General features: G+C 41.9%; 1 protein-coding gene across 2 annotated transcripts; it reads left to right on the top strand.

Moving 5' to 3' along the window:
* Positions 1-20: 20 nt before the first annotated feature.
* Positions 21-13,938, top strand: Mcm4 (minichromosome maintenance complex component 4). Of its 2 annotated transcripts, none has more exons than XM_005080013.4 (16): positions 21-223; positions 519-680; positions 992-1,155; positions 1,246-1,347; positions 1,988-2,083; positions 2,166-2,261; positions 2,737-2,875; positions 5,926-6,146; positions 6,450-6,570; positions 8,762-9,021; positions 9,320-9,685; positions 10,297-10,424; positions 10,927-11,134; positions 12,072-12,300; positions 12,628-12,761; positions 13,405-13,938. In XM_005080013.4, the coding sequence occupies exons 1-16, from the start codon at positions 154-156 to the stop codon at positions 13,495-13,497; spliced, it is 2,589 nt and encodes an 862-aa protein (XP_005080070.1). In that variant the 5' UTR covers positions 21-153; the 3' UTR covers positions 13,498-13,938. The 2 variants fall into 2 exon arrangements, with proteins under 2 accessions (XP_005080070.1, XP_021088621.1); XM_021232962.2 differs by lacking the exon at positions 21-223 and adding an exon at positions 251-388.
* The last annotated feature ends 3,342 nt before the right edge of the window (positions 13,939-17,280 follow it).

Raw genomic sequence — 17,280 nt, forward strand, 5'->3', positions numbered from 1 at the left:
GCGCTATGACGACAGAGCGACTGGCGGGAATCGGCTCCGCGTTCCGGCCAAGAACGCGCAGCTGGGTGGGCGCAAAATTCTAGACCTACCCCGGTGTACGCTTTTCCAGCTAACCCGGATCCGAGTGTTGGGACGACTCACAGCCACAGCACCATGTCGTCCCCGGCGTCTACCCCGAGCCGCCGCAGCAGCCGACGCGGACGAGCCACCCCAACCCAGACGCGTGAGTTCCCTCTTCCCCTTTCCGCCTCCGTCTCTTCCGCGGCACCGCGGAGTGTCCAGAGGCCTCTGAGCCTGCTGCGTGGTTGACAGGCCTGGCACATATTGGCCTCTGTTCACTCATCCAGATGGCTGAACTAGGCGTTCAACCCCGGTGCTGTCTGGCCTGGTTAGTTCAGTTGATTAAAAATGCCCACGCCTTTTCTCTCTGTTCTAGTTTGTTTGTTTTTAGTAGTAAGACTACCTGAGAGGCACTAAGCATGAGCATTGATACCCTTTTTTGTTTTGTATGACGGAAGTAAGAAGTGAGGAGAGCAGGTCGTCTCCCAATCGGAGACGCAGAGGCGAGGATTCTTCCACCGGAGAGCTGCCGCCAATGCCCACCTCACCAGGCGTGGACCTGCAGAGCCCAGCCGCACAGAATGCCTTGTTTTCCAGCCCTCCTCAGATGCATTCTTCAGGTGCGTTAATGCAGAAGTGGGTTATATTGTTGTTGGTAATAGAGGGGATTCTTCAGCCGTCTGGTTTGATAGGTTGCCTAAGCATTCTGTGTAAGCTCATAGTTTCTTCACGGAAGCAGCTGGGGAGTGAGGCGGAATTGCTAAGACCTAGCGAGCAAAGAAAGCAGACTTTGTAGTAGAGCTGCATTTCGGCCATGGAAGATTGTAGTAAGGATTCTGTCTGGTTTGGCAGGCAGCAGGCTGAATTTGGGGTTTGATGTGCTACGGGGATTTCTTTCGTTGTAAGTAAGGTGAATGTGTTGCTTTTATAGCTATTCCTTTGGACTTTGATATTAGTTCGCCGTTGACATACGGCACTCCCAGCTCTCGAGTGGAAGGGACCCCACGGAGTGGGGTGAGAGGCACACCCGTGAGGCAAAGGCCAGACCTGGGCTCAGCGCGAAAAGGCCTGCAGGTGGATCTGCAGTCTGATGGAGTGAGTACAAAGCAGCTCTCTGATGGAGATGTCTTTGGAGCATTGGGTAGTAATTCCATTAGCACGTTTCTGTCACTTCTTTCTCTGTAGACAGCAGCAGAGGACGTAGCAGCAAGTGAACAGTCTCTGGGCCAAAAACTTGTGATTTGGGGAACAGACGTGAATGTGGCAACATGCAAAGAAAATTTTCAGGTAAGCTTATATATACTAACACGCATTCCTGAGACTTCGGGACACATTGTGGGTATTCTATATGTACGTAGCCATGGCATGTAACAGCAGCAGGTTATTTGTGGCTTAGACTTTATTCCTCAAAAATAATTTTTTTCTTTTTAGATTTTAGTATTTTAAGATGGTTTCTCTGTATAGTCCTGGCTGTCCTAGAACTCATTCTGTAGACCAGACTGGCTTTGAATTCAGAGATCTGCCTGCCTCTGCCGCTCTGCTAGGATTAGAGGCATGTGCCACCACTCCCAACTAGGTGGTGAATACTTAGAATCTTTGCATTCCGGCAGAAGATTGCTAAAAGTTCAAGGCCAGCCTGGGTTCTAGGCCCCTGTCTCAAATCCAAGAAAGAAAAACTGTGTGTGGGTGTCGGTGTGGGTGTATCTGTGTGTCCATGCCATGCACAGCTTTTATGTGGAGGTTAGAGGCCAATTTACAGGGGCTGGTTCTTTCCACCTTGTGGGTTTGGAGATAGAGCTCAGGTTGCCAGGCTTCTAGACAAACATTCTTAATTCCTGAGCCATCTTGTTGGTTTCATGTTCTGTACCTTAATGATAATTACATGTTCCTAAGGACATTAAGCTTATTTGTTTTTCTCCACATCAAGAGATTCCTTCAATGTTTTACTGACCCTCTGGCCAAAGAAGAAGAAAATGTTGGCATAGATATTACTCAACCTTTGTACATGCAACGACTTGGAGAGGTAATCAAATAAGATTTACAAGTGAAAGTTTTGTATTTTGAGATAATAACAGTGAAATTTGACTTGTTCATATATCTTACAGATTAATATTATAGGGGAGCCATTTTTAAATGTGAACTGTGAACACATAAAAGCATTTAGCAAAAATTTGTATAAACAACTCATCTCCTACCCACAGGTAAGAATTGACTTTGAACTTCATGATTATAGTAAATATATACAAGGAATGTACCTAGTAAGCAGAATATTGTTTAGGTAAAAGAATGCTTCCAAAAGTTGAATATTTCTTAAAGAAAACAATGTTTTACTGTATTTAAAATGAGGAGAATTTTTTTCATCGCTAATTGGTAGTATTTCTTAAAAATAATGAATCTTCCCAGTGGTTTCTTGGATTTCATGAAGTAAATTATCTCTTTCCAGGGGGTGTTAATTGTAAGCTGCTGAGGCAAGGCAGTGTCCAGGGTAGCTTTGTAGCTGAAGATGACCTTGAACTCCTTACTTCTGGGTTTCTGACCCCCTGGAACTGGAGTTATAGGAGCTTATGAGCCACCTGAAACGGGTGCTGTGACTTGAACTTGAGTCCTGGCAGAACAAGTGCTGTCGACTCCTGAGTTATCTCTTCAGCCCCTACAATTTTACATTTGTATTTATAGGAGGTTATACCAACCTTTGACATGGCCGTCAATGAGATCTTCTTTGAACGTTATCCTGACTCCATCTTAGAACATCAGATTCAAGTAAGACCTTTTAATGCATTGAAGACAAAGAGTATGAGAAACCTGAATCCAGAAGGTAATATATTTAAAAGTAGAAAATGCTGTATGTGGAAAGAAAGATCAACGATTGTGTAGTTGGTAGTGATAGCATTAAATTAGACATTGAAAAGGTTTATTCTGTATACTTTTGTGAACTTATTGTGCAGTTTTCTAACTTAGCTGAAATCTGATATAAAAGGAATAACAATTCTCTACTGTAAAAGTGAATTTATTCAAATACAGTAAATCTCTAGTTAAGTGGGTATGTACTTTCTTAGTTGCTGAAGAAAACATACAGAAGGCTACCAAGGTGACTCAGCTATAAAAGCAGTTGCTGTGGAAGCCTCATTATATGAAAATTGATTCCTGAGAACTGTTTTTTTACTTTACATATGTGCCCATATTCATAAACACGTGTAATAATAATATTAAAGAAAAGTGCAGAACGTGATCCCCGACCCTAAACTTAAAGAATTCCAGCTTGGGTGGTAAATAAGATATGAGCAGAAGGTAAGTGTATCTTGGGGAAAGGGCAAAGTCCTGGACCTGCAGAGGACTTGTGAAATTGGTTGTGAAAGAAAAATTTAGTTTATAGGGTTTGAAAAGTGAATATGGCAGAATTCCTTCTAGATAACAGTGGAGGGATGAAAAGCGGAAAACACTGAATGTGAGCGATAGTGTATGTGGGTGGCTGAAGCTGGCATTTTGGAGACAGTATTTGGGATCAAAAAGCCTACTTCTACAGTGCTTAGGATGCCAAAAAAGAATTTAGGTCTTCTCATACTGGGTTGCCTTAATACATAGAAGGTGCTTAGTCTTTTTTCCCCCTTTTTTGGTTTTGGTTTGTTTTGTTGGTGGTTTTTTTTGTTTTGTTTTGTTTTTTGAGACAGGGTTTCTCTGTAGCCCTGACTGTTCTGGAACCCACTCTGTAGACCAGTCTGGCCTCAAGCTCAAAGAGATCTGCCTGCCTCTGCCTCCTGAATGCCACCACCGTGCTTAGTCTTACTGAAACTTGTTATGCCATGTTTTGTTTATACTCACGGGAGACCAGCCCTTTCCTAAACAGAAACTCAGGAGTATATTGGTGGTGAGAACAGACGGGGTGCGGGGGATGACAGCTGCAACTGGGGTACAAATTTAACTTTAAAGAAGTTTCAGTTTTATTTCAAAGTAAGTAGGGAGATGTTTAGAGGAGAAAGATTTTGCCACTTATGTGATTCAGAAAGCCCTTGTCATATGAATTCACTTAGACTGTCCGTGGCTCAATTGTGGGACATCAGGATCCTAATCTGAACAGTCCACAGTGGTATAAACAGGGCAGAATGATGTTTTCTCCATATGTGAAGGTTGGAATGTATTTGGGGGTGGGGAGGTCCTAGACAGGGTTTCTCTGTAACAGCTGGCTGTTTTGGAACTGGCTCTACCACTGCCTCTTGGGGGCTGAGATTAAAGGTGTGCACCACCACCACCACCACTCATTGTGACTGTTTTTTAAAATTAATAAAAACACTTCTGCAGATAAATGTACTAAGATTGTAAAATATCTTTCATAACAAATAATATAGAAATTAACATGAGCAGGACTTTTTTCAGTATTTGTTTTTTATTTATTTTTAGTTTTTCAAGACAGGGTTTCTCTGTGTGGCCCTGGCGGTCCTGGAACTCTCTTTAAACACCAGGCTAGCCTACCTCCTAAGTGCAGGGATTAAAGGCATTTGGCATTTGCCACCACTACCCACCTTTTTTCAGTGTTTATTTAAAAACCATAATTTTCTGTTATAAAATCAGCTCATTGTGTCACCTTTCTGGTGAGATGTTAGAGGCCCTAAGAGATCTAAAAAGAACTCATAGGTAAGACCTATGGTAGATCACTTATGTTCTGACTGTAAAAAAGAAAAGGAAAAGCAAAGAATGTAAAATAAGCTTGTTTTATAGATAGTGGTGACTGTTGAGAGGCAAAGTGCTTTTTTCCTGTGTTGGCACTGACTACAAAAATAGATGTGGTATATATTGATGACATCTTTAACTATGTCCTTGCTTCATCAGTAGGTGACAAAGAGGCTCAGGGTATCCCCAAGGTCATATATACTTTGCCCATATTGTCTTCATCTAGAGTCCAGGCTATTCCTGTGTATCGTATGTTTATTTGTTGTAGCTCATGCTGTGTAGGCCAGAGGAAATGTATGGTATCTATTTTTAAAGATGTATTTGTTTAATGTGTATACAGTGTTCTGTCTGCACACCAGAAGAGGGTACCAGATCTCATTATAGATGGTTGTGAGCCACCATGTGGTTGCTGGGAACTGAACTCGGGACCTCTGGAAGTGCTGTTAACCTCTGAGCCATCTCTATAGCCCCTCAGGGGTATCATTTCTTCGGAGCCATTTTGTTGTTAATGAAATGGTTTTTCACTGAGCTCAGCAAGTAGGCTAGGCTAGCTGGCTGGCCAACAGGCCCTAAAGATCCTACTGTTATTTTTCCTCCCCAGTGCTAAAATTACAACCAACCCCAGCATTTCCAGCCCCGAATTTTTACCTGAGAATCAGGTCTTCCAGGTGACTTTTTAAGTAAGATGAGAGACTCGGGTATAAAATATACCTACCTACACATCAAATTTCTCACCTGCTAAACAGGACACTTGAGGAAGAGACCAGATGTGGGCCAGGAAGATCAATGCATAAAGATGCCAGCCCTGACCATTAGAGTTAGATTCCTAGGACCTACACAGTAGAGAGAGAACTGACTCTCATAAATGTCTTCTCATCTCCACACTTGCACCATGGCAGACATATGTTCATAGACATACATTGTAAATAAAGTAAGTAAATAAAAAGTAAAATGATAAAAGGGTTCAGAAGTATGCTGGTGTTGAGAGGAAAGAAGGCTGGACATAGGAAGGATATCCTAGGCTAGTTCTGAGATTCCAGCCATCTGTCCATTCCTGCTTACAATGTATGCTATCTCTCCATTGGTCATCTACAATTCTTTTTGAGTCAAGAGTCTGCCTTGGTGGCAGACCCAGGTATGGGTGAGCTGAGGGAAGTGACAGAGTGACAGGTGGACAATCAAACCTCTTTCCCTTTACAGACATTGATCAGCTCATAACCATCAGTGGCATGGTCATTAGGACATCACAGCTGATTCCTGAGATGCAGGAGGCCTTCTTCCAATGCCAAGTGTGTGCCCATACCACCCGAGTGGAAATGGACCGAGGCCGCATTGCCGAGCCTTGCACGTGTGCACATTGCCACACCACCCATAGCATGGCACTGATCCACAACCGATCCCTGTTCTCTGATAAGCAGATGGTATGTGGCCACTCGGCACCCAGAATGTCCCCAATACAGTGCTGCCTGTGTTCTGCCTCTGTCTGAATCCTCAGCCAAATTTAATTTGTCGGTCTACCCTCAACCAAGAATTCATCTCTTTCCGTTTGATAGTATTGGTTTTGTTAATGACTAGAATTTGAAGCACATCGGGGCTTCACTGCTGATGTGCTACATTTCAAACAGTTATGTCTAAGCTGTACAAAGGACTGGGGTTCTTTTTGGCCTTTGTTTTCCATGGTACTTTTTGTTTCTGAAGTTCTCTCTTTATTATTCTTCCTTCAGATCAAACTTCAAGAGTCTCCTGAAGACATGCCTGCTGGGCAGACACCTCACACTGTTGTTCTTTTTGCCCACAATGATCTTGTGGACAAGGTTCAGCCAGGGGACAGAGTAAATGTCACAGGTAAGAATGTAGGTTTGTAACAAGAAGGCAGTTGGTGCTGTGGCTTACCACTGTTTGGCCTTTAAGTTCTCAGGTGCAGATTTCAGAACTCTCAGTTCTCAGAACTCTCATGTGTCTCAGGTAGATAATATTGATGCCATGAGAGCAGCTTCAGGGTATAGTTAGTGTTGATTGGAATCAGTCTGCCAGTAGCTCAGGAACAAACCACCAACATGGGATTCACGAATGCTTTTCTACTCGTTTCCTACATGTACGGCTAACATTACTCATGGAGTAGAGCAGGGCAGTCCATATGGGAAAACTATTACTGACTTGTTGGTTGTTGCAGTTCATTGCTGCATTGATTCGGGTTTGTAGATTCTGAATGCTGCCTCTTGCAAAAGGTGCCCTATCTTCAATGCCATATGGGTGTGGCAGACTTTCTACAGTGTCTTAAGAATGTGGGCACTTGGTCAAGAACAGCATTGTTCTTCATTGGGGATTGAAACAAAGTCTCCATGGCTCCTGAGTCTGGGGCTCACTGTCCCAGCTATTCAGTGAGTCAGGATTTCTTCCCCAACATACAAGAGACATGCAGTCCCAGTTTTGTGCCATATCACTCTCCCCCCCCCCCCCCCAGTTGCCTTAATATCTTTGGTAAGGCATCTTATCCAATTGTTTGGTTTCCTCAATTGTATCTTCAGAGCTCTGTCACAATTGGTACCTGGAGGAACAAAACTGGGCCATTGAAGACATTAATACCACCTAGTCTACATCACTCTATGGGTGATGTGTAATCTGGTTTGCATTTTTTAGATGTTATTGTAAATGCTGGTTTTGTTGTTGTTTTGACTCTTGTATCAGAGAACAGCTTGTGAGAGCCAGTTCTTTCACATGGGGCCTGAAGATTGAACTCAGATCATCAGGCTTGTGGCAATGCCATTAGCTGCTGAGCACCTCACTAGCTCTGTAAGCTGGTTTCCTTTTATATTTTAAATGAGAATTGCATTGTCTTGTTAAAGGACCATGGTCTGTACTGTGAGGATAAGAGGGAGATCAGATTTAGTCCTCAGAGATAGTGGTGCTTGCCAGCAAGTCTGATGGCCTGAGTTCCTTCCCTGGGTCCCACAGAATAGAAGGGGAAAGAACCAGCTTTCTTCACTGACCTCCACACACTGTCCTGACATGTGAGTACATACAGACAGACATCTCACACACCAATAATGAATCGGAACTGATTTTTTTTTTTTTAAGCAGCCAGAAACAGAATTAGTGTGGAGTTAGGGCTAGTTTGAAACCCAAAGAAGAAAAGCATCAGCTATACCAGTTTAGAAAAACCTTACTTCTTAGAGCATATATACACTAGAGTAGCTAGCATATTATTTACCCCTGAATTTCTCTGATTTCCTTTTTTGGTGTGTGCTTTTGGGGACACAGGTGGGAGAATTGGATTGGTATGCAGTTAGGGTTCAAGTCCAGGGTTTTGAACATGTGAAAATATCCTATTCCTAGTTGATCCCCAAGTTGTCATTGTTCCCTTCACCTTTGAGTCAGTAGGCTGTCTTGCTATTCATTATTTTTAAAAGATTTGAGCTTTTAGGATTTTCATTTTCAAGTTTTTGGTACAGGCTTTAGCATTTTGTTCCAGTCCGTTATCACTAAGTAAATTCTGTGCTTTTAACCTAGGGAAATACTATTACTATATTAAATGTGACCATGACTCAGCCTTTTTTACAAATAGCCTGCTTTCATTTTGCGCCTAGAACAGTTGTGTACCAAGTAATTAATGCACAGATAGTTCCCTAAGTGCATGCAGAACAGATCAGTACAATTATGATTATGGATCTGTTCTTAAAAAACTGTTTCTTCCCAGCTTGGATGTTTCTTCTGTTTCTTGACTTTTTGGTTTTTTTTCGAGAAAGGATTCTCTGTGTAACAGCTCTGGCTGTCCTGGATCTAGCTTTGTAGATCAGGCTGGCCTGGGAGCTCAGAGATCCACCTGCTTCTGCCTCCTGGGTGCTGGGATTAAAAGTATGTGCCACCACTACCCAGTGTTTCTTGACTTTCTTAATGTAGTCCTTAGCTGGGAGACAAACAGGTAATGATGCTCAGGTGAGACGAGGCCCCCAGCTGCTATACATTGCCTGTGCTGACCACTGAGCCTGCGGAGGGAGAGATAGAAAGGTAAAGTATCACCTGTATGTGTTCTTAGGCATATATCGAGCGGTACCTATTCGAGTCAATCCAAGAGTGAGCAATGTGAAATCTGTCTATAAAACCCACATTGATGTCATTCATTATCGGAAAACTGATGCAAAACGCCTGCATGGCCTTGATGAAGAAGCAGAACAGAAACTTTTTTCGGAGAAACGTGTAAAATTGCTTAAGGAACTTTCCAAGAAACCAGACATTTATGAGCGACTTGCTTCAGCCTTGGCTCCCAGCATTTACGAACATGAAGATATAAAGAAGGTAACAATGGAGTTTTTAACCTGGGGTTGAACAATTCTAAAAGTCCATTTGCTCAAAATAAGAACTATTTGCTCTGTGACAGAGCAAGTACTGCCTCAGTTGTTAGTTGAGTGTTATTTTGTTGTGGTTGTGTATACTCATCTCTGCTGTGCACATTCATGTTCTTAACCCTAAGAGATTATGTGGGTTCAGAACAGAGGAATTCTGGTCAAGTCCTAGAGTGATGACTACAAGTTAAATCTATTACTCTACAGAATGAATGTTTGGATGTGTTTATACTTTTTTTTTTTTTTTTTAGGGAATCTTGCTTCAGCTCTTCGGTGGTACAAGGAAGGATTTCAGTCACACTGGAAGGGGCAAATTCCGTGCTGAGATCAACATCCTTCTGTGTGGTGACCCTGGTACCAGCAAGTCCCAGCTGCTTCAGTATGTATACAACCTGGTCCCCAGGGGCCAGTACACATCTGGAAAGGGCTCCAGTGCAGTTGGCCTCACAGCCTACGTGATGAAAGACCCTGAGACCAGGCAGCTAGTCCTACAGACAGGTGCCCTTGTCTTGAGTGACAATGGCATATGTTGCATTGATGAGTTTGACAAAATGAATGAAAGTACAAGATCTGTACTGCATGAAGTCATGGAACAACAGACTCTGTCCATTGCAAAGGTGAGTGGTGATGTGCACTGTGACTAGACTCTGAGATGATATCTGCTCTTGAGAAAGTGATCAGTACTTCTCAACATGTTTCAGTTAAACTCTTACATAAGCCTTTACTTGCTAATATGTAATGCTTAAAAGCTTGAGTTTGTGTTAAAGTTACTTCCAGTGTTAAACTGTTTGCTTTCTGATTTGAAAGATGTATGGCTGCAGGGTGTTAGAGATGGCCCAGGGTTAAGAGTAGTGGCTGCTTGACAGAAAACCTGGATTTGATTCCCAGCATCTACATGTGGTTCACAGCCATCAAGTTCCAAAGGATCTAGTGCTCTTTTCTGACGTCCAAGATTACCAAGCACACCGTAATGCACATGCATTCAGGCAAAACACAAATACATAGAATAAAATTTAATTAAAAAATGTAGCTGCATAATGCATATGTCTAAACTCAGTCCTAGGCATGAATCAAAGGACAGAGTGCCATCTCTGTACACTAAAGTCTGAGGCTCTTGGAAATCAGAAACAGCAGAGCAAATGAGGATTAGTCAGAGGCCAGATGAAGATCGTCTTCTTCCTTGTGAGAGTCTTGAAAAGGCTTCTAACTTCACTACTTCCCCTGATAGGCTGGAATCATCTGTCAGCTTAATGCCCGCACATCTGTCCTGGCAGCAGCAAATCCTATTGAGTCTCAGTGGAATCCTAAGAAAACAACCATTGAAAATATCCAACTACCGCATACATTGTTGTCAAGGTACTAAAACTGTTTTTGGCTTACTCATAATTGTCAGCGGGACATTGAAAATAGAGTGAATAACTGTTAACACTCTCTTCATTGACATTAAACAGTGATTCAGACTTGGCTGGTCAGGGCTCTTGGCACAGTTTATGTGTTTAATTATTTTACTAAATTTGTTTTGTTTCTGTTGGTGTTAGGGATTTAATAAAAGGCCTCTCGTGCGTTACGCAAGTGCTCTATCACTGAAGTATACTCCTTGTAAAAGTTATTCTCAGAACAGTTGAATGTAATGGTCCCCAATTATATTTAGTCCTCTGAATTATAGTAACATTTCTGAGAAAAGTCTTAACTTCTTTGACTTTGCTCTTACCTGGGCAGGATTGAGGATTGGGTCGGTTGACGAGGCAGCCCTCTGTGTACAGTACAGTTGATGAGTGGCTTCAACACCTTGGGTCCTACATATAGGTATGTTGGTGCCTCAACTAGAAAGACAGTGTTTTTTCCTCTGTCTTGTCAGGTTTGATCTTATTTTCCTCATGCTGGACCCTCAGGATGAGACATATGACCGGCGTCTGGCTCATCACCTGGTTTCACTGTACTACCAAAGTGAGGAGCAAGTGGAGGAGGAGTTCCTGGACATGGCAGTGCTGAAGGACTACATAGCATACGCACATAGCACCATCATGCCCCGGCTAAGTGAGGAGGCCAGCCAGGCTCTCATTGAGGTAACCAGGCTTAAGAAACGGTTTACAACTCTGGATGAGTTAACTGTTTCTCCTAACTTCTTTGTTTTTAAAAAAGTGAAGTCAGAGGTAATTTAGATTCACACATACTTACAAGAAGGGCAGGAATATGCTAGGGCTTGTTTGGGCTGAGTATTGTGATATGGTAGGTGCTTTGGTGGGTTTACATCCCAGCTGGGTTCCAAATGGCTCAATGAGGGTTACAGACGATATGTGATTTTTCATTTGTATCATGAAATGAAACTACGTGCAAAATGAACTAATTCTCTTTGGAGCATTATATCCCAAGTCATCTTTTAAACACCAAAATGGGTCTCATGGGCAGTTTGCCCTGTTCTGTCCTGTCCTTTCCTTTCTTTCTTTCTTTCTTTCTTTTTTTTTTTTTTTTTTTTTTTTTTTTTCTTGGTTTTTCGAGACAGGGTTTCTCTGTGAAACAGTCCTGACTGGCCTGGAACTCACAGAGATCCACCTGCCTCCGGCTGCCAAGCCTTTTCTTACAGGCTCTCTGATTCCTTTCCTATGCCACTGTTTCCTTTGGTGGTGGTTGTGGTTGTGTGTGTATGCGTCTGTCTCTGTGCCTGTGTTTGGTGCTGGGGATTATACCCATGGGCATCTAGGCATGCATTCTTCTAAATTATATTACCAACCTTTTAATGTCTCTTGTTCATGTCTACCTATACAGATGTTTCCAAAAGTCTTCCTCTCAAGTATTTCTGACATCACCACACATGAATGTAACAGTCCTGTCAGTTTGTGTTTCTGTTTGTGTGTGTAAGGCTCCAACCAGCTCCCACAATCTAGCTCCAATTTGTAATTCCCTAGAGTGCACTGCAGGCAGACAGGCCATCAGTTATTTAACAGAACCTAAGTAGTCTAGGTCGTTTTGTTGGCTTCATTTTGTTGTTTCTACCTTCTCTAGGCTTATGTGAACATGAGGAAGATCGGTAGTAGCCGGGGAATGGTTTCCGCTTACCCCCGACAGCTGGAGTCATTAATTCGATTAGCAGAAGCCCATGCTAAAGTAAGATTTTCAGACAAAGTTGAAGCAATTGATGTGGAAGAGGCAAAACGCCTTCACCGGGAGGCTCTGAAGCAGTCTGCAACAGACCCTCGCACTGGCATTGTGGATATATCTATTCTTACTACAGGTTTGTTACTTGCTTTGAACAAAAAGACTTAAAATCGAAAGGTATTATGTCTGTAAACTATTAAGATCCATTTCAAGGGAGAGTGAGGCATACACATTTGCTGTCCTCTAGTCCCAGTTATGCAGAAGACTCAGGCAAGAAGGTCACTTGGGGTCAGAAATACTAGGCAAACTGAAATAACAAAAACTAACATTCTTGAATATGCTCTGGCATTTAGCTGTTTTCCTACCTTTCTTGGCAATACCACTGAAGGAATATTTGTGGGAATCTGTAACATTTTACTTCCTTATAGCAGAAGTATTTTCATTTGATTTCTTTTTGAAATAGGGATGAGTGCCACTTCTCGTAAAAGAAAAGAAGAATTAGCAGAAGCTTTGAGGAAACTTATTTTATCTAAGGGTAAAACACCAGCTTTAAAATACCAACAACTTTTTGAAGATATTCGGGGACAGTCTGACACAGTAAGTGTTTATATATGTGTAAGTAAGAATAAGATTTCTTCTTCCATAAACACATTGTCAAGAAATACACAACTAAAATTGTAGTGTACTTGTTCAGAGTTTAGATTTGCTTTAGGGATGGATGAAATATTTTTTATGACCTTTTGCAATTAATTAAAGATGGGTTGTTAGTGGAAAATACTTATGTGGGTTGAAGTGAAGATCTACTATCTACTTGGTTTTGCCTTGTTTGGTTTTTATAACACTTCTTCACTTACTCTTGTCTGCATTGTATGGTAAAGGCAGAGTGTAGAGAAGACAGTGGGCACCTGGTCCTTTGAAGAAATGTTTGCCATCCCTGATGTATAGCCTAAAAAAATATGTGCAAGTGGGGTTGGTAAGATGGCTCAGGTAAAGGAGGTGCCTCCACTAAGCCTGCTGGCCTAAATTCTATTCCTGGGGCCCATGTGGTAGAAGGAGAGAACTGACTTTGGCAAGTTATCCTTCCACCTCCACTAATGCACCAACCCACACACAGGAACACAAATATGATGTATTTTAGCAAAATGAATAGTCTACAACCACCAAAAAGTAAAAGACTCTGAGTGCTAGTTTAACATATGTATATCTAGCAAGGATTCAACGTGTGACATTTTGTTTCTAGGCAATTACCAAAGATATGTTTGAAGAAGCCCTGCGTGCGTTGGCTGATGATGACTTCTTAACAGTGACTGGGAAAACTGTCCGCTTGCTCTGAGCCATCAGTTGCTGCTGCTGTTGATGCAAATAGTCTGAAAGGCAGTATTCTACCACATAAGATTTTTCTATACTGCATTGTATGTTTTTACATTTTAAATTACCAACATACACAGTAGAGATTACTGTCTTGATGTGCCACTTTAATGTTTAAGCGCCTCTTTGTACACAGAATCTAAGCCCAGTTTTAGACAAGGTTTTTTATAGGGTGCTTTGCTTTTGTTGTTGCAGTGCTGGGGATGAAGTTAAGACTGCCATGCCTACTATAATATGCAAGCTATGTCCCCAGTGTATGGATAATTTTGTGGTTGGAGGTAACAGTTGACCAGGATACAACCTTTGTTGTGATGTGATGTGATGTGATGATGGACTAGATTCCAAATTGACTTCTACTCTTTCTTAATAATGTACAACTTTTCTAAATAAATGATAGAAAAAGTAATACTTGGTTGTTAAACATTATTTCTCATTAAGAACAGAACTGCTAAATACTATATTCTTGACATCATAATGGTGCTTTATAGGTTATAAAAGAAATAAGATAATGAATTTCATTAGTTTCTTTAGATCCTTGCATAATTTCTGAAAACAATTGTAGCTTTAAATCTTTATGTAAGTATTACTTCAGTAAATCTCTAAACCATTTGAATTATGAGTTAGATGTTGTAATGTAACTTAACACTACCAATGAGAACTGATTCCAGGTTACATTAAAGAGTCAGTTCTCACTGGTAGTGTTCATAGATCTAAAAATGAATTATTTGTCTCTAGTTTGGCAGTGTCAGTAAGCCAACTAGCATTGCCATTTTCAAACCTTCCAATAGTTGCCTACTTGTTAAATGGGAACTCTTTCTAATTAAAGGAATACAGCATCTGACCTCTAACACCCTCTGGGATCCCATGACTAATTCATGACATTTTCAGTTGAAGATGAGGAAGGAAAGACATCCCTCCACAAAAATCTTGTTTTTATTTCCTTCCAGCTTGAAAGTTTTAACATAGCAGATAAGATCAAAACTATAAAGATTGCCTGCATAGGTAAGACTTTGGAGGCATAACAGAGCATGTCAAAACTACTTAATCTGAGCCGGGCGTTGGTGGGGCATGCCTTTAATCCCAGCACTTGGGAGGCAGAAGTAGGCAGATCTCTGTAAATTCGAGGCCAGCCTGGTCTACAGATGGGAGTTCCAGGTCAGCCTCCAAAACAAGACAGAGAAACCCTGTCTCCAAAGACCAAAAAAAACAAAAAACAAACTACTTAATCTGTGAAATCGGTTGTGAATTACATCCTTTAAAAACTGTAATTTGGGGACCTGAGAGATAACTCAGTGCTTAAAAGAGCTACTGCTCTTGCAGAGGACTGGAGTTCAGTTCCAAGTACCTGGAACTGTAATTCCAGCTCTGTCAATCTTGACTTCTGGCCTTGAGCGCGCACACGCACACAGGTTGGGGAGAACAGATAAATATTGAATAAACTACCCATGTACCAATGGTTAGATCTGAAAGTGTCTTCTAATGCAAGCATTCTCATTCTGGTCCAGGACATTCTTTTCTCCCAGCTCCTTCTGATCACATGTGATATAGATAGGCATGTTACTTTCATAATGCACCTTTCAGAATTCAACCTTTTAGCACAAAGTATACTGTGGTGGCTATTGGCTGTCAGCTTCATTACAACTGTAATTAACTGAAACCCAAAAGACTGGCCACACTTGAGGGGATCTTTTTCTTAAACAATTTGAAATGGGAAGACTTGTTTTGAGACGGTTTCCCTGTGTAGCCTTGGCTATCCTGGAACTTCACTCCATATACTAGACTGGCCTTGAACTCACAAAGATGCACCTAAAATTAAAGGCATGCGCCACCATATCCAGCCAGGAAGACTGTCTTAAGTTAGCGTTGCTATTACTGTGATGGAACACCATGACTGAAAACAACTTTGGGAGGAAAGTGTTTATCTCACAGCTCCATATAACAGTTCACTAAAAGTAGTGAGGACAGGAACCTGGATGCAGGAACTGATGCAGTGGCTATGAAGAGGTTCTGCTTACTGACTTGCTTCCCATGATGTGCTGGTATGTTCAACCTTGCCTTTTGTTTTGTTTTTTCAAGAGTTTCTCTGTATATCCCTGCCTATCCTGGAATTCACTCTGGAGACCAGGCTGACCTCAATCTGCCTCTGCCTACCGAGTGCTGGGATTAAAGGTGTGCATCACCACCTCCTGACTCAGCCTACTTCTAGAAGCCAGGACCAATAGTCCAGGAGTGGACCACATCAGTCACTAAGAAAATGCCCAAGCTGGGCAGGGTGCATACCTTTAATTGAGATTCTTTCCTCTTTGATTATCTTGTGTCAAGTTGCCATAAAAGTAACCAGTACAGAAGATCCACTTCTAATCTAGATCTTTGAGATGAGAAGATACAACTTTAATCCAGATCTTTTGAGGTGGGAAAAGCCAGTTTTTAAACTGGACCACACAGCTGGGCAGTGGTGGCACAAGCCTTTGATCCCAGCACTTGGGAGGCAGGGACAGGTGGATTTCAATGAGTTTGAGGCCAGCCTAGTCAACAAAGTGAGTTCCAAGACTATTACACAGAGAAACCCTGTCTCGAAAAAAAACTAGGCCACACCTGCTGGCAGCCAATAAGAAGGACATAGAAGAAGGACGCTTTTGCTCTTTGCCTGCTTGCTCTTGTCGGCAAGTCCATGCCTCCATTGGCATTAGAGCTTCTTGAGGCTATACTGAAGGTGCAACCAGTCCCTTGCTTCAAGTGTGGTATACTAAAGAACAGCTGAGACACCTGGCTTCATGGACTGAGCAACTATTGGATTCTTGGGCTTTCCTTTCATAGCTAGTCATTGTTGGACCAGCTGAACCACAGCCTGTAAATACACAAACATAAATGGCATCTATAAAAGTCTCATGTAAACATACTAGCATATGCCATTTGTACTCCCTCCAAACCCCTGAGCAAGTACAGACTGCACTGCTCACAGAAATGGTTCACAGTCTACTCCCATTAACAATATTTCATGAATTTAGTGAAAATATATTTACAAAGTGATATTTTACTACATCTGTGTCTAACATGTATTGGGCACTTGAAAACATCTAGATAATGTCCACTGTAGATATAGCAGGCTTTAATAAGCTTGCACACATGTAACAGTAGTAGTCTTGGGACTACGAGCATTCTGTTCCAGAACCCTTCTATTCTCTATCAACCAGGGGACTACAATGCTCATAAGTAGCTATTTTAACACAAAATATATTAGTCTACTATTTTATTGTTGTTGTACACTGACAAGCTCTTTCACATCTAGAGAGACAAGATTTTGTAAATGAGAACTTTGTCCTTTATATGCTTTCTATATGCAACAAAGTAAGTAAGAAAAAAAAATGGGAGAGGGGTGTTACTGGGGTAAAAGGCAAAATCATGTCAATCTTTGAGGGAACATCCTTTCCCAGTAAGGGAAGAGGACAGAGGATGTGAGGAGAAAGGAACAGGCGAAGGAAAAACCATTTAACAAGTCTGGAGGACTATGTATTCCAATTATGGGTGAGGGAGAGAGGCGAATGGGACCCCAGAACTCTCAGGACTGAGAAAGTGGCTCCAGTCTCTAGAGGAACATGATGAGCTGACCTAACACAGACGTGAGACCCAAGGCTCCTGGAGAGTAATTGGTCTATGGCAGCTGTCCAAGGGAGTCCACCATAACCAATGAAGGTTGTGATGGGGTGCAGCCTCCCCATTCCCATTTGACAGAGCCAGAATGCTGGAC

This window comes from Mesocricetus auratus, unplaced genomic scaffold (genome assembly GCF_017639785.1).
Source record: "Mesocricetus auratus isolate SY011 unplaced genomic scaffold, BCM_Maur_2.0 Super-Scaffold_100008, whole genome shotgun sequence".
NCBI lineage: Eukaryota > Metazoa > Chordata > Mammalia > Rodentia > Cricetidae > Mesocricetus > Mesocricetus auratus.